This window comes from Corythoichthys intestinalis, chromosome 12 (assembly GCF_030265065.1).
Source record: "Corythoichthys intestinalis isolate RoL2023-P3 chromosome 12, ASM3026506v1, whole genome shotgun sequence".
NCBI lineage: Eukaryota > Metazoa > Chordata > Actinopteri > Syngnathiformes > Syngnathidae > Corythoichthys > Corythoichthys intestinalis.
The window spans coordinates 35,717,717-35,743,933 of NC_080406.1; the positions used below are offsets into that span (position 1 = coordinate 35,717,717).

At 38.2% G+C, this 26,217-nt stretch overlaps 1 protein-coding gene across 1 annotated transcript in view; it reads left to right on the top strand.

The window, feature by feature from the left end:
• Window positions 1-13,998, top strand: part of LOC130926996 (retinitis pigmentosa 1-like 1 protein) — a 49,166-nt gene extending 35,168 nt beyond the window's left edge. Inside the window, exons 7-11 of the mRNA XM_057852412.1 lie at window positions 6,725-6,751; window positions 7,507-7,521; window positions 10,428-10,544; window positions 12,838-12,897; window positions 12,967-13,998. Of these exons, the coding sequence (XP_057708395.1) occupies window positions 6,725-6,751; window positions 7,507-7,521; window positions 10,428-10,544; window positions 12,838-12,897; window positions 12,967-12,995 (248 nt within the window). The 3' untranslated portion in view covers window positions 12,996-13,998. The remainder of the gene's footprint in view (window positions 1-6,724; window positions 6,752-7,506; window positions 7,522-10,427; window positions 10,545-12,837; window positions 12,898-12,966) is intronic.
• Window positions 13,999-26,217: the final 12,219 nt, after the last annotated feature.

The window sequence follows — 26,217 nt, forward strand, 5'->3', positions numbered from 1 at the left end:
ACGTGAGAGGAGAATGTATGTATGTATGTATGAGTGAAATGATAGCAAAAATGGGCAATTTTCAAAGTACTTTTATTTTGAAATGATACATCAGAATTTGATCAGAGTACTTTAGTTCGAGTCTTGGGGTCGTCTAGTATACCTCAGAAGTGGAACCGTCCCAGGATATCAACCAGATTTTTTTTAATCAATTTTTGAAATCAGGCGAAATGACAGCAAAAATGGGCAATTTTCAAAGTACTTTTATTTTGAAATGATACATCAGAATTTTATCAGAGTACTTTAGTTCGAGTCTTGGGGTCGTCTAGTATATCTCAGAAGTGGACCCATCCCGGGATATCAGCCCGATATTTTTAAATTAATATTTGAAATAAGGGTAAATGACAGAAATAACTAGCAATTTTCTAACTAGTATTACTCGGAATTCCTAAATTATTTTTTATATCATAATACTTTAGTTTGGGTCTCGGGGTGCTCGAGTGCCTCTCTCAAGTGGACCCGTTCTTGGATGGCTTCCCGTTTTTTATTTATTCATATTTATTTTTTTCAATAAAGGGACTCGCGCTGTGAAGCCACCGCGTTCCATTATGAAGCCAGCGCGTTGCATTACCGTAATGCACACAATGCAAACAATGATCCAAATGAGGGGCGGCTAGCTTGACTTCGTTTTTACGAGTGGAGGGTGCCTTGACCGCAGTAGTTTGGGAGCGGGTCATATTAGCTCCCGCTTGGACAGTTGAAGAGGTTCGAGAGTTGCTCGGTCTAAAAATGTCTCTCATTTCACTTTCAACTGCGTCATAATTAGCACTGTTGGGTGCAGTTGATTGTGTCCTTTGGCGCCGCTCGAGACAGGAAGCCAAAGAAGTTAGTTTCTGGGGTCGACAAAATGTTTTGCAAAAGTCCAACTGCTTGCCGAAGTGATTGTGCGTCCTCTTCCATGCTGACCCTTAGTTGTTATTTTATGAACAGTAACCCGCATCAGGTTCTCAGCCAATCAGAGCTTACCAGTCAGAGCTAGCCAATCAGAGCTGGCTTCCGTTTCAACTAGACTCCTTCCGTTTTTTACTATACTTTCACTCATATATACATACATTCTCCTCTCACGTTCATACATACTTTCCTCACATACATATATATTCACTCTTATACACATATTTTATTTATACAAACATACATATACACAGACTAAAAATGTGTGAATGTGAGAGTAAACATGTATGAATATAAGAGTGAAAATGTATGAACGTGAGAGAGAAAATGTATAAACGTGAAAGTGAAAATGTATAAATGTGAAAGTAAAAATGTATGAATGTGAAAGTAAAAATGTATGAATGTGAAAGTAAAAATGTATGAATGTGAAAGTGAAAATGTATGAATGTGAAAGTAAAAATGTATGAATGTGAAAGTAAAAATGTATGAATGTGAGAGTGAAAATGTATGAATGTGAAAGTAAATATGTATGGATGTGAAAGGAGAATGTATGCATGTGAGAGGAGAATGTATGTGTGTGAGAGTGAATATATATGTATGTGAAAGGAGAATGTATGTGTGTGAGAGGGCCAGAATGAAAAATGTCTTGTACGGCCCCTCATAGCCGTTTGTTGTATCTCTCCGGCTCCTTTACTGTTAGCATCCAGATAGGTAGCCAGGCTACGTGGCAGACGGCGCGCATACAGCATGGTACTGCACGTGACCCGTTTTTTTCCGATGAGAAAACGTGAGATGTGATGTCACTCCCAAACTCAAATGCGGTATTTTCTATTCAAATGCTCTTCGTACATGACTACAGTATTCTTCATTCTACATACAGTATGAGGCAAAAACAAAATAGTAACGCACAGTTACTGAGGAAACTAACTTTAATCAGATTACTTGCTTGGAAAAACTAACGCGTTAGATTGCTCGTTACTGAAAGAAAGTAATCAGATTACAGTGACGCGTTACTGACAACACTGGTAGGGACTGAGAGCTATGTCATGGCAAAATTTGGAAAGCCATTCTTTAAAATATGTCTAATTATCCATTTAAAAAAATAAGAAATATGAAGCTTGTTTGTAATACATTTAAAAAAAAAAAAATCCAAAAATAAGCTGCTTCATTATAATTGCCGCAGGGCAGAAACGGTGAGAAAAAAGTAGCGGCTTGTAGTTCAAAAAATATGGTAACTATTTTTGATAATTTAAAAAAATGTAATAAATACCTGGGATCCATATACTGTATTAGACATCACTGGACATTATTATTATTGGACATAATCATTTTTGGTCATGTAGGCCACAATATTAACATTAGCTATGCAAGTGTGGCCAACATGACCCAAAATATAACGTCCCCATATGTGGACGGAACACCAGGTCTCAGTTATCATTATGTGAATTTTTTATTCATTCTAATCATTATCGTTTTTTTTTTTTAATATTATTTGCATACTTTTTAAAATATGTAAGTACATGTAAAAATGGTGATTAAAAAACAATAAATTAAATAAATACAAAGAGAAATAATCTAGTTATATAAATACATCTAAAAATGATAATAAAAAAACAATAAATAAAAAAAATAAGTACAAACAGAAATACTCTGGTTATGGCCTCCATTAACATTCTAAAGTTGAATTTTTTAATTTCATTGTATTTAACTAATTGCATGCTATTGGCAATGACGAACCCTTAAAATGGGAGGACTGGCTCTGAATGCTCATCTTTGAGTGCCATTGACATGTTAGATGTCCAATTCATTTTGACTGTCAAAATGAATTAGATGTCTAGTGACGTCAATGGCAGCGAAGCAGTGTGCTTAAAGTGCTCTGTAAAGGGTCACAAGTAGGCCTGCACAATATATCGTTTGAACATCACCATCGCAATGTGCGCTTGCACAATGGTCCCATCGCAGGACATGCAATAGTTTTGTTGTTGTTTTTGAACACGTTGACTTTTGTTTTGCTTCCTAAAAGCAGCAAGTGTGCAGTGACATGCCTCTTGGATCCCTTTGTATATACAGTATATTAGAAATCTTCATCATTCACAGATGAACCCCTTTAACCTGGATTAAACGGTATTATATGAATACATACAGGCTTTCCCCTACATATCATATATTGTGGCGCACCGCCACACTAAAATAAAAGCCGCCACGCCATGCAAAACGATGTTTTTTTTTTTTTTAAGGCCGTTTCAAACTAGCGGCAGCCTAGTGTGAAGGGTTCAGCAACAACCTATTCATTCCGTATTGTAACGTCCGTAACTATACGATGTCCCCTTAAAAGACGATCAGATGGGGAACTGTAATGTAGAGGGAAGCGAGAAGGCGATAGCGGTCGCATGTCGCGGAAGCCCGCTGTTATTTTGCTATCCTTTTTCTTTATTATTGTTGCCACAATAAAGTGGCTAAGACAATACACTCTTCTTCTTTTTCCCCCCAACCGGGGCATAACTGTATTTTTGATCGGACATTTCGGCGAAAGTGAGCGGTGGACGTACGTCTTGGACGGAAAGGCAAGTTTGAATGAATTTGGTCAGCGTGCTGCCAAGCTAATGTGTCAACAATGCATTTAATAGCAGAGGGGCAGGGCAGTTACAGCGATCGGATATAGACAATCACGGCTGACGAAACCTTGATAATGCGCTTCCCTCCCCCCAAGTTTCCCGAGCTCTGTGACACTCGAAAAATGTATCTCATACCTCTCGTTGCTAAGCTAAATGGTACGTCGATGTGCATTTGTGTGGAAATGTAGTTCACGAACAACAACAAAAACACTATTCACCTTGTCACCGAAACTAGTAAAAAAACTCTTTACACGGCAACTAGAATTTCCCCCTACACCTTGAAGTGGGCCCATTACAAAGGTGTAGGTTTGGTTTCAATATTGGTGGGGACGATATAACAGCATAACCTGCATGTACACTTTTTGCTGGGGACAGGACATTAATAAAACCAAACGGATTAGGTGAACGGGGGTCAGGGCTACATTTATCACCAATATGAACCTAATTATTTGATAGGCTAAATGGTCAATGCAAAAATAAATCTGTATTGACTTGTACCAACTTTCACACTGCAAATTATAACGTACAATGATTTTTCTTAAATCTATTCGAATCTTTTTTTTTCATCTTGTTTTGAGTGTTAAAGACTAACAGATTAATGGGTCAGCTTATTCAATTTACTTTAAGTAAATTTTACCATTTGTTCTTATTAAGCCCATACATCTAAAGGTTGGTCATTTTTTCACCAAAATCAAGGGGGGAAATCATTTCAAATAATGTTTTGAACCATATCACTTTTTTAATTAAGAACATTTCTGACGAATTAAAAAAAAATAAGATTAAATATACTCACTTTTTGCTTAAAAATAAGAGTGTTAAGTTTATTTTCAGATAGCTATTTTTCCTTTTTAAAGAAATCGGAGTAAAATTTATTTGAAGCACTGGCAGATAATTTCACTTATTTCTATTATATTTACACTGAAAACAAGGGAATTTAACTAGTCATCAGCCAATCAAACATGCGTTTGGGGGGGGTGGGGGGGAATGGTGTCACTGTAAATCTGAACATAATGAAAGTAATTCACTTAATGGTAGGGTCAATTCTATCCTTACAAAATATGTGAAGACAATACAAATGACCTCTTTAACTGAACTCATTATATAATGCAAATAAGGTTACCTAAAAGTTGGTGGGGACAATTTGAGCATCCTGAAAAGTTCCTAGTGTTTATGGCCCTAACATCCCGATGCAAACCTACGCCATTGGTCCATTAACAGAAGGACTAGTATTGTTGGGTTAATGTATTACATATTAGGGCCAAATAAAAGAAAAAAGAAGGACTACGAGATGTAAGTAGTACTACTGCTACACAACCAAAAAAAGTCGGATTATTACGTAGCGTAATGTAGCTGTAATCAGCTACGCATTTTACATACATGTACCGTAGCTGAGAGCTACGACATTAGGCTCATGAAATATTTCAAATAGATCTTTGTTATGATTCTTCTTGAAAAACAAAATGTGAAAAAAAAATAATTTGTCATGATATGACGCAATTTTGCCGTGGCACGACATGGTGAGGCGGTCAGACTCCACCACCGTAGCTTCAAAAAATCCTAGGGGAAACACTGACATAGTAGTCATGGTGAGTCAACCAAAGTCTTCCCAAACAGAGCCATTCAAGTCATCTGCTGAAAATTCTTCTAGATTTAATATCGCAATATACATATCGCAAACCCCCAAAAAGTCTCGATGTCATTTTTTCCCAATATCGTGCAGCCCAAGTCACAAGTTAACATTTAAGTTCACTGGATTTCAGTTGAAGTAACATACTGATGCTAAGCTCACAGTTTCTCATTTCAAGTTCAGTTTACTCAGAAATTTAAGTATGACCCCGAAACTTGATCATGCTAGGTGATTCAACTAATTAAATTCACAATAGCAACTTGATAAAATGATTTAAGATTCTCAGAATACTAGGAGTGGGAACCTCTTGGTACCTCACGATACGATACGATTTGCGATACTAAGCTCACGATAACGATGATCTGACAATATAGCGATACAACGATTTTCGATACATTGGTCAGGAAATCATTCTAGGATATTGTACAAAATAAAATTTAAAAAAATCAACAGAAAAACAAGCTTCCAATGGGAATTGGAATGAGTTTATGACTAGTAGACGTCCAGTCAATTTGAAGTGGGAAGGTGGCAGCAAATGAACGAATGTTCATTCGCTGCCATCCCTCCCACTTCAAACGGATTGAACGTCTATGGCCGTAAGTGGCAGCCAATGCCAGGCAATGAGTAATTTTGGATCATTTAAGGTCATTTACCTGTTGATTTTCAGTTACTTCTGTTGATTTTGGGGTGTTTTATGGGTCACTTGCTGTTTTTTTTTTTTTTGCGTTACAGAACAGGAAGTGACCTGGGAATCACCCAAATGAATAGGCAGTGACTCAAACTCAACAGGAAATGACCTGTAAATGCCCTAAAATGAAAAGCAAGTGACCTGGAAATTCCCCGAAAATCGGACCGAATGACTGTGAATGCTCTGGTTTTGAATGTACGAACGTTCCCAGTCTAAATGGATTGGGCGTCGAGCACCGTCAATGGCAGCCTTTTTTTTTTTTTTTTTTTTTTTTTTTTTTTTTCTTAATTTTTTTTTTTTTTTTTAATTGACACCTTTTTAAAATGATATCTCGATTTTTGACAGGAGCATATCGATAACCTTGTGGGATACAAAGTATCATGATATATCACCATTTCGATATTTTGTCACACCCCTACAGAATACATTACTTAAGAGAATCTAAGAATGTGAATTATGTCTACTTAAAATCTTGAGTAAGTGCGAAGTTCTATTGTTTTTGCAGCGTACAAGCAGAAACCTGAAAGTTATACTTGAACCCAAAAGTCCACGAGAGACTTAACACATTTTTTTAACGCTTCCCACGCAGTACTTTTACTTTCCATTTTTGTAAATCATGTGGGAACAAGATTTCCCCTAAAGCCCTTTTATTCTCCACCTGAAAGTTGAGTCATCCAGGTCAGTTTAATCATTATAATCGGGTGAAAAGCGCTCCTCCTGCCTACTCTGTCATTAGTGGCTTTGTGGAACATGTTTAAGCAGGTACCAAGGAAGTCATGGTGACACGTGTATACACAAGGGCAGAACAAGCACTTGAATTTTTAGCCTTCAGCCTACCTTAACATGTTTTTTCTTTCTCCACAGCACATATTGCTGAGGCCACAGGAGAAGGTAAGCAGAACCAGATTGTATACAGCGACCTGACGTATGAGTTTTTTAATGGTAATAGCAATGTAATATTAATTAATTGGCTGACATTGACGGCGAGAGACGCCCAGTCCACTGGGAGGGCTGGCAGTGATCATTAACTGCCAGCCTCTCGCTGTTCAAATGGATTGGACCTCTATCACCGGCAAAGGCAGCGAATGAGTTAAACTAAAGTTAAAAAAAAAAAAAAAAAGCACTAATTAAATAATTAAAGCACTAATATTATTTCATTAACAATAAAAAAATAATTTTATCAATTTTATGTATAGTGTGTAATATACTGCCACCTGCTGTTTGAAGTTTGAACACTAGAAGGTACAGCGCAATGGCTATTGAATTCGCGTGTAATTTGTATGTTTTTACAAAGTACAATAGTGAAGAGTGCTATTTTCTTACTAAAAAAATATAGAGAAAGAATTTTGGTGTATTTTGGAGTGCTGGAACAAATCAATGATTTTGAGGGGGGGGGGGGGGGGGGAGTTTAACATTAAAAAAAAAAGAAAGAAAATTAAATTAGAATAGGAAAAGACAATTTTACCCGAGTGTGGTTGTAAGTCAAGACAATGTTGGATAAACAAAATCATCTGACGTCAATGATTTTTTTCGCTAACCATCATAAGCTCTTTGTTAACCACAGGCAATATTTTAAGCATCATTAAAGCATCGCCATCACACATTTGTACTAAACACTCTTTTCTTTCAATTTTTTTTTCACTCAGATGCTGATTCTGAAGGTGAGTTCTCTTCTCTTATTTATGTGTGCATGTCACTTCAAAATTAAAACACAAACTCAACTCGTTTATTTGTTTAGCACTGGCTAGTTCACTTTTGCTAACTTATCGACAAACAGAGCCAAAAGCTACTACGACCCTGTGCTATTCCTTCCTTTCCAGTTTGAATACATTGGGGCAGCGGTGGGTAGAGTAGCCAAATATTTTACTCAAGTAAGAGTAACGTTACTTCAAAATAATATTACTCAAGTAGAAAAGTAGTCATCCAAAAAATATACTCAAAAAAATATTTGGTGAAATGATTACTAAGTCATAAGTAATGAGTAACAGGGTACGAGGGTATGAGTAACTACTTATGATGTTTGAATCTAAAAAAAAAAATTACGTGGTCAATCGGCGCCAAATAAAAACTAGGAGTGAGGTTAAAATCCGCGCTTTCGAGTCATGTTGAGTCATGTTCTATGTCCAATACTTAATTTTTGTACGGTGCTTTAAAGTGTGTATGACACCAAAAAGCTTATTTCATATTTCACGCGGTGTTTTATGCTCCTAAATGAACTGGACCGCTTGGATGTGTGTGGAAGCGATCGTTTTATATATTCAGTTTTTGAATCCCGCACCATGAAAATGAGTTACTTCCGGCTCCAGTTTCGGGTTTAGAACGAATGCGAATGTGGCGTCACCCGGGTCAGCGTCTCACAATACAGCATTGCTTTATAGCATGCAGATGGACTGCGGATTCAGATGATTTTGCGGATTAATTCGTTTATTTTTCGCATCACGCCAGCCAAACGGCTGCAGAAAAATGTTGCTGCTCCAGGGAGAGGCGTGTGAGCCTTTTTGGGGTTTCAAAAGGTTCCCATTCACCGGCGGATATTGGCCAAAACAAGCCCTACTACTGTGGGACCATTGGACTTACGAGGAAGTGAGTAAACATCGTGTTTTGTATCATGTCAAATACTGGGATCATTTTAATACGGAGGTGGCTTACATTTTGTGGCTGACATGCTCCTTGTCCACTCTGCTGACGACCGGCGACTTGTCGCACATCCCCCCGCCGGGAGAGGCTTGATGCCCTCTTCATGTGCCAGGTGTTCTGTCTAATTTTCCACCCGATCAGAAATTGCAACTTTGTATTAAAAATGGCCGCGAATACAGCGATTACAAAGTAAACACTACAAACTTTCTTTAAATAAAGGACTATTTACTTACGTTTGATCATGGATGGGCATATAGAAAAGCTCACACAATCTGCAATGTTGGCTGCACAACGACTGCAGCCGCTCTCCTGTGACTCTCTCGCTGTTTACGTCTTTGCCGTATAGTAAAGCATTATTTTGCCCTATTTGTGTTGACCATGCGGCAGCTACGTGCTCCTCCGATGTCAGCCGGTTTGTCCATCGGTCATTGTCCAAATGCTTCCCCGCAAACGAGCCCTTTGCCCTCAGCAGAGGAACGACGAGCTCTAACTTGTCCGCCGCCGGGCGAGTTGCCGATCGGCAAAGACAATCAACAACCCCGCTGCCATGTGAAATGATCCGGGTTAGTTTTGTGTGATTTTTCGCTTCGAAGACTTTGAAACATTACTCGGTTTCGGTTAGCATGGCTAGCTGTCACGCCTCTTGGTTTGTTTACATTCTCCGAAGCCGGGGCAGGGAAATGACAAAAGCCCGACTAACTACGGTGGCATAAAATATCATTTGGGAGGTGTGAGAGTAGAGGTGAAGTTGACAGTTTTGACCATTGTGGAGTAATTTTGCCATGTCGTACCGAATAAATGCATTTTTTTATTTCATATTTCATTCAGCACAAGACTGTTATTTGTCATGACCATAACATTTATTTAGTTATTGGGGAAAAAACTTGGATAAAAAGAATATCCTGTAAAAATATTGGAGTAGAGAGACTGAAACAATAACATTTTGCGGCTCTCTTTGTCGCATTTTCCTCGTTCTGAAAAATCCCCCCTAAATGGGCTGAATAGTAAAACAGATGAAACCATTCTCCTGCTGACGTCATCCTCCTGTTGGGGATGCTAGAGCCCTATAATGGTAGGCGTGGCTAACCGGCAGATTAAAAGACTAATTTCTCGTAATCTGCGCTTTGCCAAATTGTTGTATATACAGTAGTCGAATCGTCTCAAAATATGATTCTAATTCACATAATAATGCTATATAAGATTTTTTTTTCTCCTGTCGTACGCCCTTGAAAGACGCCATCTGATTGAACAGGCTGGCGTGATCACAAAACGGCAAGCTTGAGTCTGATTGTCGTCTCATTGGTGAAACTGGTAGAGCTACTGTTGGCATCGCTGGCAAAAAAAAAGGTAAAAAAAAAAGGTCTAAAATGTAGAATAAAGAAGAAAAGTATAAGTAAGTATGGCTTGGTAAAACTACTCTTATAAGTAAATATGTGACGTAAATATAACTGAGTAAATGTAAAGCATTTCTACCCACCCCTGGATTGGAGAACATGATGATTCACAATTAATTAACTTTACCTCCCTTCCATTTTTTTTTTTTTTTAAAAATCCAAATTGTCTGAATCATTACTCTGTCACATTCCGATTCAACTGAACTATTTAGTGACTCATTATGAGTCAGTGATTTAAATGAGGTTCTTTTAATCATTTGTTTCATTCTCTTACTTCCCCTCATCCCACCCCAACATCCTTCCTTGCAGCCATTCCTACTCAGGCTTCACGACATCCTGCCATTATATCAATGTGGCATCTAAAAACATTTATTTTACACAAAAAGACAAATTATGCCAATGTCAAATTGACACAGTTGTTTTTATGTTTCATGGACTCTTTCAGACTTACTTTTTTCTTTTGTAAAATGATTATTATAATACATCTGGATGAATAATAGTTTTTTAGTACAGTTAATTTGTTTTTTGTCTTTCAGAATCCGGCTCAGGCTCCTTGGCAGCCATTTTGTGTGCTGTTGGTGTGGCCGTAGTTGGTGCAGTGGCTGCTTATTTTACCTACCAGAAGAAGAAACTCTGCTTCAAGAATTTACATGGTACTGGCATGACTATCAACTGTGATAAGCTGCACAATGCCAAAACAGAGACAAACAACCATAATTAATGTACCATATATTTGAACCAGCCATTGCCAAGTCTTAAAGAAGCATGTGCAAGCATGATGTGAAGCCAAACACTTTTTTTGTAAAGTCAGGTGGAAAATTGTGTTATCACCATCAATACACAAACAAACATAGCCAAAATACTGCCAAATCAGCACATTCTTATTTACAGTCAACTTGTATAATTCGGTTGCCAGCATACGCACATCAACAAAAAAAGATGTTTGATTGAAACAGTGACAGGAATAAGTAAAAACAAGACATTTTCATATTGCTTTTATAGTAAAATTAAATATAGATGACAACAACTACTGTAAAGCCAGGATATGTTATTCATGAAATGATTAGGAAAATATACTTTGCATATGGCGGAAAACACAGACAAGGCTGAAAAAGCAGTTTCTGCTCTTGCACCCCTCTTTAAAATAAATTACTGTATTTTAAGCCAAAAGAACTGTTCTGTTTGATAGAACAATAAGTCTATATGCTGCCATAGCAGATCATGGCGCAATAAGCCCCCAAACTACAGGGTGTCCATAAAGTCTCTTTACCATTTCAAAAATGTATTAAAAATGTAATTGATTAGATATTTTATTCAGATTTGTTCTATTGTATTCAGCGTTTATTGAAGTTTTTTTTTTTTTTTTTTTTTTAACCTCTTGTAATACACTTCTACATGGGCACCATTAGTTGCACGAAGCACAAATGACTCTTCTGCAAGTGTTTACCTTGACATTTTAACTGAATATGTGGCACCAAAACGGAATGACCTTCAACCAACCATCATTTTTTAGCAAGATGGTGCACCACCACATTGGGGGCTGCATGTTCGTGGGTTCCTCAATCAGACATTTCCAGACCGATGGATTGGAAGGGATGGGCCAATTCCTTGGCTGCCACGTTCACCAGATATCCCTCCCCTGGACTTCTTTCGATGGAGCTATGTTAAAGATATCGTGTATCGAACAACGATAAGGAACATTACTGACCTTAAGCGAAGGATTACTGATGCCATTGTCACAATTGATGAGGCTATGCTACACCGAACATGGCAAGAAATCGAGTATCGTCTTGATGTGCTTCGTGCAACTAATGGTGCCCATGTAGAAACGCTGAATACAATCGAATAAATCTGAATAAAATATCTAATCAATTGCATTTTCTAATAAATTTTTGAAATGGTAAAGAGACTTTATGGACACCCTGTATTTTCAATTTGTCCGTTTTACCATGGATACCCCCGTTTACAGAGGTCGCGCAACCGCATTTGTTTCAACCTAGCCATAAAAAGAAGATAAGTAATCGTATTCATTATTCAAAATGTCTGTCATTTTTAGCATAAAATCATTAATTGACGTCTAATATTTAGTTTAAAAAAAACGACTTTAAAAAATTGTTCACTCGCATATTTTATTCAAATTACTTCACAATGGAAAAAAAAGGCGTCTGTAAAAAAGTCATGGATATCTACCTCATAACTATCGCTTAATTGTATTTTTTTCGTTATTGTCGCATTTTCCCCAATATTTTAGATGATAAAAAATTGATCCAAACAAAGAAACAATGAAAAAAAAAAAAACGTTTAAAAGGGTAAATATATGAAAATGAAAATCTCGACGACTCCTTGATGTCTGCGATTTCTGCATCGCGACCCTTATTATATTACCGTGTTTCACCCATAAAATCCCTAAAAAATCCAGCTGTTGCCATTCACATCTGTGTCTTGACACTTGCTGATACATGCTACATGGAGTTTTTGGATCGAAACAAGGTAAGTACGTGATAAAATCTCGTTAAAATCGTGGCGTCTTTAATTCTGCTGTCTCATGCTCTCATCTCCAGTTATGTTTTTGCTGTTTAAATTTTTTTTAAATGCCCTCCTGTTCAAAAATTTTCTTCCCCCAGAAAATTGAGATTTTAAGCATTCCAATGATGTATTACACGTGCAAATCGGACAATTTTGAAATTTGGCCAAATTGGGGGTCTCAGAGCGGAACTTCAATTCACCTGAGGGTTTTCCGCCATATACAGTATATTGACTGTGTCTATGACTGAGTTTCAAATCGAAGAAACTCAAACGGTTTCGGGTGAAAGATGTGTTCCAGTGCCGTTGACGTTAATAGAAGTCCAATCCATTTTGACCAGTCAAAATGAATCGGACGTCTGTCGCTGTCAATGGCAGTGAGGTTAAAAGTGATATGTGACACGTTCTTTGCATTTTTTTCAGAAGAGGATCCAGAGGCTGCACGCAAAGCTGACACTGCTGAGGCCCAATCGGATCCTCAAGGTAACCAAAAATACCCACATAACAAAAAACAGTAGTAAAGTATTTTCATTTATTTATTTATTCTTGCAGTCCTTAGCAATCTACTGAACTCCTCGTAGAGCGGATTTGATCACATGACTGGACCCGGACCAATCACAGTGAAGCAAAATGGCAAGCTTACTGTTAGGCTTTATCAACTGTGGAGCTGCGTTTGTGTATATGTGTGTGTGCAGAGTATGAGGATAAAGCAACAAAGCAGCTTGATTTGCAACGACAATTGGCCAGGCGTTTGTTTGTCCAAACGTGTGTGTTAAGAATTAATAACCGAAATATTTTTCATCATTTTATGACGCATCCCATCAAATTTATAGGAATCAAAAAAAAAAAAAAAAAAAAAACACTGTGACTGATGTCTTTTTTTATGCTAGTTCTTTAATTGTGTCGACAGGGTTGAACTATTTCAAACCAGCCACTATTGTATCTCAAATTGTAATTATTAATTTTCTAAACATTAGTTTGTCACATAAAGTGAATGTGAGTTGAAGTAGTTAATGAATGTTTAAAAAAAAAAGTTCAGGCAATAATTCTTGCGATTATGCCAAACAGAAATGGATAGGATTGCTTGAGAACATAAATTGCTTGAGCCTCACCTCATGCTGTACATAAAGTAATGATAAAGAACCCTCCAAAAAAGATGTGCTTATTACAACAAAGATTAAAAAAAAAAAAACACCTTTTCCTGTGAAACTGCCAAATTGATGGTTAAATAACAAAAAAGTTCAAATGAACTATGACCGCCTGCTACCCAAACAACATGTGATGCAATACTGCCATCTTTTGGATAACTGGTAACTAAATGTTATTCCACAATAAAATGATGCACGATTATTTTTAGGGCCGCTGAAACAAAATAATTTTTAAAAATGAGCTCCAAAGATCGATGCTTATACTTCACAAGAACAAACCTACCAAATTTCCTTCTGATTTGTCCAAGGATAACTGAGGAGAAACCGGTTTAGTTAGTGTCCCCACCAAGAAAAAGAAACAAGTGACTTATTGAGCCCTCCGTCTTGGTGGTAAAAAAAATAAGTTTTCATTGGGGGCTTAAAAATAGACTTAGAACACATCCATTTTCTAGCCTTACTCATTTCAATGTCTTTTAAGATGTATAACAAAAGTACAAATAGCATTTTAGTGGCTTTGGCCAAATGTCACTGTGAGTTTTGTACGTTGTTGTGCAACAGTCTAGTTTTTCTACAGTGCCTTCCACTGTCCCAGACTGGCTTGTCACGTGTACGGACGCACTGAATGTTTCCTGAACATCCGCTCTTAAATGAGAAGAAGCACTCGTGTATGCACTCACCTGCCACAACTGCAGAGGTGCACCTGCACTGTTAAATGACAGCATGTTCAATACACTCAAGCATCCTTTGATTTCACATCGACTCTTAAACTCAATCACCGCCATTGACAGTGATAGATGCACCAGAGGTGCTTTAAAAATGTGTTGTTTTTACATTGATCATGCAGTAACATTATTAAATTGCCGTTTACAACACTGAAACTAATAATTAAATTGAGTTCATCAATAGTAGACGTCCAATGCATTAAAAGTCGGAGGGTGGGCCACCACATTCCCACTTCGAATGGATTGGACGTCTATTGCTGACAATGGCAGTTAATTAGTTAATATAGAGCAGTTTTAAATGTCAAAACCATTAGTCGCAAGTATTCGTAGATAATTGGATACCTTTACATTTCAGCAAAAATATGTACAGGTAGTCCCAAAGTTAAGAAGGACTCGATTTACGCAATTTCGACTTTACGACACCGGAGTCTCGTCTGTCTTTGTCTCCAGTCGTTTTTTTTTGTTTTTTTTTAAGCTGCGTAAACAATACCTTATTATACGACACAGTCTCCTTTTTTAAAATGTATTAACTTGACGTGTTCTGTTCTCATTCCTCATTAAACGTGACGTTGTTCAGGTTGACAGATAGCAAACAAGGCAATTGTGGTTTTTGAAGTTTCCTTCCTTTACTTTTGACAATTTGTGAAGCTGTAGCGCACAAAGTACACTCATGGTCAAAACGACACACATTTTAATAATAAAACACCTGACACAAAACAGTTGGTGTTCAAACGTCCATCTTGTCTGATCAAAATGTAAATTTAGTAGATTAAATGATCCTAATCTGCCTATCAAAAGTCCACTAGCTATATCCATGTCAGACGAGTCTCCTAATTAATCATAGAAGCCAGGGCGACAGTCCAGCCACACCAAACGCTGCCACCAGTGAGCAGTCCTCCATCATTAAACAAAATAAAATACTTTTAGACTTTTAGGATAGTTATTTTTAAAGGGTTAATTCTGACTTGCGCGAAAATTCGGGTTACTTCGCCGGCGTGAGAATGGAACTCGTTCGTAATCCGGGGACTACCTGTTTTCTAATGTGCTGCTTCTGTTCACACTGGATGGTTTTAGGTTGAAGCACTACTTGATGCATTTTACATTTGTGGTATGTCAGCCTAATGTCATTTAAAAAAAAAAAGAGTGGAGGGAAAGCTGTCATCACCAAATAATTAAAAATACATCGTGACATAAAATGGCCTATATTATGATTGATTTTCGTTCCGTATTGCAAAGCGCTAGCTGCAGGTGTACCTAATATTGTGGTCCGTGAGTGGATTGTACTACCTATAACTCATCAATGTGTGCCTCTTTATTCCGTTCAAGCCAGCTGTCCTTTTTCTAGCATAATTCCCAATTTTTCTATGTAAATTCTATGTATCGTCTATAGTGAGGTGCCTCCGACTGATGGTCTTTGAATAGTATGTGGTTTCTATAGTGATTGTTATTGTGGAAAACTATGAGGGGCCACATCGACAATGATTTCATATATTCTGTAGCGCAAACTACTAACATTTGAATGTCTTTTTTTCTGTTGCCTTAAAGTTGCTGTGTTCCCTTTAAATTTTGCTTGATATTTAATTGTTCAATAGGGTGTCACACAGCTGCAGTACTGTACATGACAGAGGCTGTTACGAACAGTCGGGCCACTATTATCTGTGATTTTGCGTGTTGATTCATGATTATGATGAAGCTGCACAAGCTTATTTTTAACTCATTAACGACCACTGATGGCAATAGACATCCAATCCATTAGATTGGATGTCTATCGCTGTCTATTGTCTTTGATTTCCTTTAAAAAATATTGCGACATATCATTTCTTTTCTATGACTATTCTGTGTGTTTTTTAATGTAGATGTCATCAAACACTTGTGATGTAAATAATGTTGAAGAGCTGAATTAAACAAGCAGTTTCAATGGGTGTTGCTTTATATCTGACCTTTTCATTGAAAAAATGTAATGATAGCAGATTAGATAATAAATCAGAAGTCAAAATTTATGTCATGGATTGCAGGTCAATTTTTTTACCCAAAATAGTTCATTTTTAATTTTTGGAAAGCAGATTTGTTTAGAATGTTGGTGTTATATTGCATTTTCCCCATTTTTTCTAATAATTTTAATTTTTGAAAGTTATCCATCTTTTAAATAGTTGATATTTTTTTTAAAGTCAAAATGTTTCCCCATTACCCATTTTTCTAAATTTCTGTAATTTTTCATGAGATAAAGTTTCCGGAAGTCAATTTTTAAGGGTTTTCAATTGGATGTCAACTTTAAAAATACAGTGGGGAGGACAAGTATTTGATGCACTGCCAATGAGAAAACCCATTGGCAGTGTATTTAAATACTTGTTCTCCCCACTTTACATTTTTGCAAATGTTGGTTGGAGAGAACAATTGTCAATTGTAGTAAAAAAAAACATATATATACTCAAAATATTTTTTTTGGAGGAGTCAATGTTTCAAACTATTGCTGACTTTGGGGAGTCAGAATTTTTTTTTTTTAATTTATTTTTAACATTTTTGGAAGATACCACTTTGTTTGAAATGTAATTGTACACATCATATATATAATATATATATATATATACACACAAACAGTGGGGCAAACAAGTATTTAGTCAGCCACCAACTGTGCAAGTTCTCCTACTTGAAAAGATTAGAGAGGCATGTAATTGTCAACATGGGTAAACCTCAACCATGAGAGACAGAATGTGAAAAAAAACAGAAAATCACATCGTTTGATTTTGAAAGAATTTATTTCCAAAATAGAGTGGAAAATAAGTATTTGGTCACATACAGACAAGATTTCTGGCTGTCAAAGAGGACTAACTTCTTTTAACGAGGTCTAACGAGGCTCCACTCGTTACCTGTATTAATGGCACCTGTTTTAACTCATTATCGGTATAAAAGACACCTGTCAACAACCTCAGTCAGTCACACTCCAAACTCCACTATGGCAAAGACCAAAGAGCTGTCGAAGGACACCAGAGACAAAATTGTAGACCTGCACCAAGCTGGGAAGACTGAATCTGCAATAGGTAAAACGCTTGGTGTAAAGAAATCAACTGTGGGAGCAATTATTAGAAAATGGAAGACATACAAGACCACTGATAATCTCCCTTGATCTGGGGCTCCATGCATGATCTCCCCCCGTGGCGTCAAAATGATAACAAGAACGGTGAGCAAAAATCCCAGAACCACACGGAGGGACCTAGTGAATGACTTACAAGAGAGCTGGGACCACAGTAACAAAGGCTACTATCAGTAGCACAATGCGCCGCCAGGGACTCAAATCCTGCACTGCCAGACGTGTTCCCCTGCTGAAGAAAGTTCATGTCCAGGCCCGTCTGCGGTTTGCTAGAGAGCATTTGGATGATCCAGAAGAGGGCTGGGAGAATGTGTTATGGTCAGATGAAACCAAAATAGAACTTTTTGGTAGAAACACAGGTTCTCATGTTTGTAGGAGAAAGAATACTGAATTCCATCCGAAGAACACCATACCCACTGGGAAGAACGGGGGTGGAAACATCATGCTTTGGGGCTGTTTTTCTGCAAAGGGACCAGGACAACTGATCTGTGTAAAGGAAAGAATGAATGGGGCCATGTATTGAGAGATTTTGAGTGAAAATCTTTCATCTGCAAGGGCATAGAAGATGAGATGTGGCTGGGTCTTTCAGCATGACAATGATCCCAAACACACAGCCAGGGCAACAAAGGAGTGGCTTCGTAAGAAGCATATCCAGGTCCTGGAGTGGCCTAGCCAGTCTCCAGATCTCAACCCCATAGAAAATCTGCGGAGGGAGTTGAAAGTCTGTGTTGCCCAACGACAGCCCCAAAACATCACAGCTCTAGAGGAGATCTGCATGGAGGAATGGTCCAAAATACCAGCAACAGTGTGTGAAAAGCTTGTGAAGAGTTACAGAAAAGTTTGGCCTCCGTTATTGCCAACAAAGGGAACATAACAAAATATTGAGATGAACTTTTGGTATTGACCAAATACTTACTTTCCACCGTAATTTGCAAATGAATTCTTAAAAAAACAAACAATTTGATTTCCTGTTTTTTCCCCACATTCTGTCTCTCATGGTTGAGGTTTACCCATGTTGACAATTAAAGGCCTCTCTAATATTTTTAAGTGGGAGAACTTGCACAATTAGTGGTTGACTAAATACTTATTTGCCCCACTGTATGGACAGTATTGGGAAATTATATTTTTAGGGACCATTGGGGGGTAAAAAATGTTGAGAAAATTTCACAATTTTGTTACTCAACACCAGGGGTGAAAGTGGGCCAGAACGGTCAGGAACGCAGTTCCGGTATAAGATTCAGGTCAGGAACGCAGTTCCGGTAAAGGATTCGGTGCTGAAACGCTGTTCCGGTATACGGTGCTTTGATTCAGAAAATATGACGGGAACTGTCAAAACGCTATGTAAAAAAAAAAAAAACATAAATAAATAAATACAACCAGTTCTGGGTGTACCCTGCCTACTGCCCATAGTTAGCTGGGATAGGCTCCAGCACCTCCGCGACCCTCATGAGGAAAAGCGGCATGGAAAATGAATGAATGAATAAATAAATACAAAGCTGCCACACATGCATTTTATCTCCAAGAAGAAAACAATCTACCAACATCTGATTGACATACACAAGTGTTAACAACAAGCATAATAAAGGGCATAATCCGTTTCTTCCGATATTTATTTTTTATTTTATTCCACACACGGACAGCATGGAGATTTCCCCAGCTGCTGCAGTTATCTGAGTCTGACGATGACGAGTCACATCAATGTGCGAATGGACGCAGCAAAGCAAAACGCCTGGACTCATTTATCCGTTCAATTGGCTGACATACTGAAATGTGAGCACCAGAGATAGTTAGCTCTGATTGGTTCAAATGTGCATGTTTTCTGAAACAGCAAAAAAAAAAAAAGTGTTGAATTGATGCAACAAAAAAAGGGCAATAAGAGCAATGCAAGAGTTAAGGAGGCTTATTTATCATATTTAGTTTTATTACCTTGGTCTTTCCAAGGGAAAGAACAAGGTATTGTTATTGTGCAACTTTATTATTATAATTACCTTGGTCTTTCCTATGGAAAGAACAAGGTATTGTTATTCTGCAACTTTATTACCTTGGTCTTTCCAAGGGAAAGAACAAGGTAATGTTATTGTACAACTTTATTATTATTATTCAATAATTCTCCGCGTTTTTTTGAGCCAACGCACAGCCCAAACCGTAGCACCGATCGGCACCGTTGAAGTATCGGCACGACCGGATTTTTCGCGTGACGATGGGAATTTTTCAAACGGCCCCGAAAAATTTTCCGTTCGCCCGTAAACGGCAATTTTCCGAAAAATAAAAAAAGTTTCAAAATGTATCTAGTCCTACAATTTTTGACCAAATCACATAATTTGGGCATCAAAAATTCCGGGACGGTGAGGGGCATAAAAGTTGTATACAGAATTTAGCAAAAATTTACGGTTCCCCGGAAATTTGCCAAAAACTTTCCTATTCATTTTGAATGGAAAAAAAACGCGCGCTTCACAGCCCGAACCGTTAGACCGATCGGCACCGTTGAAGTATCGGCACGACCGGAATTTTCGCGTGACGATGGGAATTTTTCAAACCGCCACGAAAAATTTTCCGTTCGCCCGTAAACGGCAATTTTCCGAAAAAATAAAAAAGTTTCAAAATGTATCTAGTCCTACAATTTTTGACCAAATCACATAATTTGGATATCAAAAATTCCGGGACGGTGAGGGGCATAAAAGTTATATACAGAATTTGGAAAAAAATTACGGTTCCCCGGATATTTGCCAAAAACTATCCCATTCATTTCGAATGGGAGAATTTCCCATTCACTTCCAATGGGATTTCCATTGGAATTTACATTGCATTGATGCCATTGACGGCCATGCATGTCGAATCTATGCCATTGACGGCCATGCATGTCGAATCTATTGATGCCAATGTACTTGGATTCAATTGACTATATGGATGTCGATGCCATTGACGGCCATGGACGTCCAAAATTTTTCCCATTCATTTTTAATGGGGAAAAAACAAAATTTCCCCAAATCAACAGAAAATGACCAGATATCAATAGGACCTGTCCCCCAAACGTCCCCAACTCCATTGAGGCTTATAGGGGGTGCCGCCATTGACGTCCATGGACGTCCAAAATTTTTCCCATTCTTTTTCTATGGGGAAAAAACTAAATTTCCCCAAATCAACAGAAAATGACCAGATATTAATAGGACGTATACCCCAAACGTCCCCAACTCCATTGACGCTCATGGGGGGTGCTACCATTGACGTCCATGGACGTCCAAAATTTTTCTTATTCATTTTCAATGGGGAAAAAACTAAATTTCCCCAAATCAACAGAAAATGACCAGATATTAATAGGACTTGTCCCCCAAACTTCCCCAATTCCATTTACGCTTATGGAGGGTGATGCCATTGACGTTCATGGACGTCCAAACTTCCCATTCATTTCCAATGGTATTTCTTCATGTTTTTTCATTCTATTGATGCCAATGTACTTGGATTCCATTGACGCTTATGTAAGTTAATACCATTGACGTCCATGGACGTCCAAAATTTTTCCCATTCATTTTCAATGGGAATTTTTTTTTTTTCCCCAAATCAACAGAAAATGACTAGATATCATTAGGACGTGTCCCCCAAATGTCCCCGATTGCATTGCCGCTTATGGAGAGTGATGCCATTGCCTTCCATGGACGTCCAAACTTCCCATTCATTTCCAATGTCATTTCTTCATGTTTGTTCATTCTATTGATGCCAATGTACTTGGATTCCATTGACCCTTATGTAAGTTGATACCATTGACGTCCATGGACGTCCAAAATTTTTCCCATTCATTTTCAATGGGAATTTTTTTTTTTTTCCCCAAATCAACAGAAAATGACTAGATATCATTAGGACGTGTCCCCCAAATGTCCCCGATTGCATTGCCGCTTATGGGGGGTGATGCCATTGACGTCCATGGACGTCCAAACTTCCCAATCATTTCCAAAGCCATTTCTTCATGTTTGTTCATTCTATTGATGCCAATGTACTTGGATTCCATTGACGCTTATGTAAGTTGATACCATTGACGTCCAAAATTTTTCCCATTCATTTTCAATGGGATTTTTTTTTTTCCCAAATCAACAGAAAATGACTAGATATCATTAGGACGTTTCCCCCAAATGTCCCCGATTGCATTGCCGCTTATGGAGGGTGATGCCATTGACGTTCATGGACGTCCAAACTTCCCATTCATTTCCAATGGCATTTCTTCATGTTTGTTCATTTTATTGATGCCAATGTACTTGGATTCCATTGACGCTTATGTAAGTTGATACCATTGACGTCCATGGACGTCCAAAATTTTTCCCATTCATTTTCAATGGGAATTTTTTTTTTTTTCCCAAATCAACAGAAAATGACTAGATATCATTAGGACGTGTCCCCCAAACTTCCCCGATTCCATTAACAATTATGAAAGGTGCCGCCATTGACGTCCATGGACGTCCAATTCTCCCATTCATTTCTAACGGCTTTTACTTTGTTTTTTGCCAATGACTGGCATTATGATCCATTCTATTGATAGACCTGAGTGGGGCTAAGATCTGTATCTCCACAGAGGAAAGACCAAGGTGTGTAATTTCTCCCGAAATTGCAGTTTCTAGTTCGCCTTATTATTATTATTATTACCTGGGTCTTTCCTATGGAAAGTCCAGGTAGTGCTGTTCTGCAACTTTATTCGTCTTATTACCTTGGTCTTTCCAAAGGAAAGAACAAGGTAATGATATTCTACAACTTTATTACCTTGGTCTTTCTGAAAGAAAGAACAAGGTATTGTTATTGTGCAACTTTATTGTACTTATTATTTATTCATCTTATTCTCCGCGTTTTTTTGAGCCAACGCACAGCCCAAACCGTAGCACCGATCGGCACAGTTCAAGTATCGGCACGACCGGAATTTTCGCGTGACGATGGGAATTTTTCAAACCGCCACGAAAAATTTTCCGTTCGCCCGTAAACGGCAATTTTCCGAAAAATAAAAAAAGTTTCAAAATGTATCTAGTCCTACAATTTTTGACCAAATCACATAATTTGGGCATCAAAAATTCCGGGACGGTGAGGGGCATAAAAGTTGTATACAGAATTTGGCAAAAATTTACGGTTTCCCGGAAATTTGCCAAAAACTTTCCTATTCATTTTGAATGGAAAAAAAACGCGCGCTTCACAGCCCGAACCGTTAGACCGATCGGCACCGTTCAAGTATCGGCACGACCGGAATTTTCGCGTGACACAGGAAACTTTACAAATGGCCCCGAAAAATTTTCCGTTCGTCCGTAAACGGCAATTTTCCGTGAAAAAAAAAAAAGTTTCAAAATGTATCTAGTCCTACAATTTTTGACCAAATCACATAATTTGGGCATCAAAAATTCCGGGACGGTGAGGGGCATAAAAGTTGTATACAGAATTTGGAAAAAAATTACGCTTCCTCGGAAATTTGCCAAAAACTATCCCATTCATTTCGAATGGGAAAAGTTCCCATTCACTTCCAATGGGATTTCCAATGGAATTTACATTGCATTGATGCCATTGACGGCCATGCATGTCGAATCTACTGATGCCAATGTACTTGGATTCAATTGATTATATGGATGTCGATGCCATTGACTGCCATGGACGTCCAAAATTTTTCCCATTCATTTTCAATGGGGAAAAAACAAAATTACCCCAAATCAACAGAAAATGGCCAGATATCAATAGGACGTGTCCCCCAAACTTCCCCAATTCCATTGACGCTTATGAAGGGTGCCGCCATTGACTTACATGGACGTCCAAAATTTTTCCCATTCATTTTCAATGGGGAAAAAAATAAATTTCTCCAAATCAACAGAAAATGACCAGATATCAATAGGACGTATACCCCAAACGTCCCCAACTCCATTGACGCTTATGGGGGGTGCTGCCATTGACGTCCATGGACGTCCAAAATTTTACCCATTCATTTTCAATGGGAATTTTTTTTTTTTCCCCAAATCAACAGAAAATGACTAGATATCAATAGGACGTGTCCCCCAAATATCCCCGATTGCATTGCTGCTTATGGAGGGTGATGCCATTGACGTCCAGGGACGTCCAAACTTCCCATTTATTCCAATGGCATTTCTTCATGTTTGTTCATTCTATTGATGCCAATGTACTTGGATTCCATTGACGCTTATGTAAGTTGATACCATTGACGTCCATGGACGTCCAAAATTTTACCCATTCATTTTCAATGGGAATTTTTTTTTTTTTCCCAAAATCAACAGAAAATGACTAGATATCAATAGGACGTGTCCCACAAATATCCCCGATTGCATTGCTGCTTATGGAGGGTGATGCCATTGACGTCCAGGGACGTCCAAACTTCCCATTTATTCCAATGGCATTTCTTCATGTTTGTTCATTCTATTGATGCCAATGTACTTGCATTCCATTGACGCTTATGTAAGTTGATACCATTGACGTCCATGGACGTCCAAAATTTTTCCCATTCATTTTCAATGGGAATTTTTTTTTTTTCCCCAAATCAACAGAAAATGACTAGATATCAATAGGACGTTTCCCCCAAATGTGCCCGATTGCATTGCCGCTTATGGAGGGTGATGCCATTGACGTCCACGGACGTCCAAACTTCCCATTAATTTCCAATGGCATTTCTTCATGTTTGTTCATTTTATTGATGCCAATGTACTTGGATTCCATTGACGCTTATGTAAGTTGATACCATTGACGTCCATGGACGTCCAAAATTTTTCCCATTCATTTTCAATGGGAAATTTTTTTTTTTTCCCAAATCAACAGAAAATGACTAGATATCAATAGGACCTGTCCCCCAAATGTCCCCGATTGCATTGCTGCTTATGGAGGGTGATGCCATTGACGTCCAGGGACGTCCAAACTTCCCATTCATTTCCAATGGCATTTCTTCATGTTTGTTCATTCTTTTGATGCCAATGTACTTGGATTCCATTGACGGTTATGTAAGTTGATACCATTGACGTCCATGGACGTCCAAAATTTTTCCCATTCATTTTCAATGGGAAATTTTTTTTTTTCCCCAAATCAACAGAAAATGACTAGATATCATTAGGACGTGTCCCCCAAATGTCCCCGATTGCATTGCCGCTTATGGGGGGTGATGCCATTGACGTCCATGGACGTCCAAACTTCCCATTCATTTCCAAAGGCATTTCTTCATGTTTGTTCATTCTATTGATGCCAATGTACTTGGATTCCATTGACGCTTATGTAAGTTGATACCATTGACGTCCATGGACGTCCAAAATTTTTCCCATTCATTTTCAATGGTAATTTTTTTTTTTCCCCAAATCAACAGAAAATGACTAGATATCATTAGGACGTGTCCCCCAAACTTCCCCGATTCCATTAACAATTATGAAAGGTGCCGCCATTGACGTCCATGGACGTCCAATTCTCCCATTCATTTCTAATGGCTTTTACTTTGTTTTGTGCCAATGACTGGCATTATGATCCATTCTATTGATAGACCTGAGTGGGGCTAAGATCTGTATCACCACAGAGGAAAGACCAAGGTGTGTAATTTCTCCCGAAATTGCAGTTTCTAGTTGTACTTATTATTATTCATCTTATTCTCCGCGTTTTTTTGAGCCAACGCACAGCCCAAACCGTAGCACCGATCGGCACCGTTGAAGTATCGGCACGACCGGAATTCTCGCGTGACGATGGGAATTTTTCAAACCGCCACGAAAAATTTTCCGTTCGCCCGTAAACGGCAATTTTCCGAAAAATAAAAAAAGTTTCAAAATGTATCTAGTCCTACAATTTTTGACCAAATCACATAATTTGGGCATCAAAAATTCCGGGACGGTGAGGGGCATAAAAGTTGTATACAGAATTTGGCAAAAATTTACGGTTCCCCGGAAATTTGCCAAAAACTTTCCTATTCATTTTGAATGGAAAAAAACCGCGCGCTTCACAGCCCGAACCGTTAGACCGATCGGCACCGTTCAAGTATCGGCACGACCGGAATTTTCGCGTGACACAGGAAACTTTACAAATGGCCCCGAAAATTTTTCCGTTCGTCCGTAAACGGCAATTTTCCGTGAAAAAAAAAAAAGTTTCAAAATGTATCTAGTCCTACAATTTTTGACCAAACCACATAATTTGGGCATAAAAAATTCCGGGACGGTGAGGGGCATAAAAGTTGTATACAGAATTTGGAAAAAAATTACGCTTCCTTGGAAATTTGCCAAAAACTATCCCATTCATTTCAAATGGGAAAAGTCCCATTCACTTCCAATGGGATTTCCAATGGAATTTACATTGCATTGATGCCATTGACGGCCATGCATGTCGAATCTACTGATGCCAATGTACTTGGATTCAATTGACTGTATGGATGTCGATGCCATTGACTGCCATGGACGTCCAAAATTTTTCCCATTCATTTTCAATGGGGAAAAAACAAAATTACTCCAAATCAACAGAAAATGACCAGATATCAATAGGACGTGTCCCCCAAACTTCCCCAATTCCATTGACGCTTATGAAGGGTGCCGCCATTGACTTACATGGACGTCCAAAATTTTTCCCATTCATTTTCAATGGGGAAAAAACTACATTTTCTAAATCAACAGAAAATGACCAGATATCAATAGGACGTATACCCCAAACGTCCCCAACTCCATTGACGCTTATGGGGGGTGCTGCCATTGACGTCCATGGACGTCCAAAATTTTACCCATTCATTTTCAATGGGAAATTTTTTTTTTTCCCCAAATCAACAGAAAATGACTAGATATCAATAGGACGTGTCCCCCAAATGTCCCCAATTGCATTGCTGCTTATGGAGGGTGATGCCATTGACGTCCAGGGACGTCCA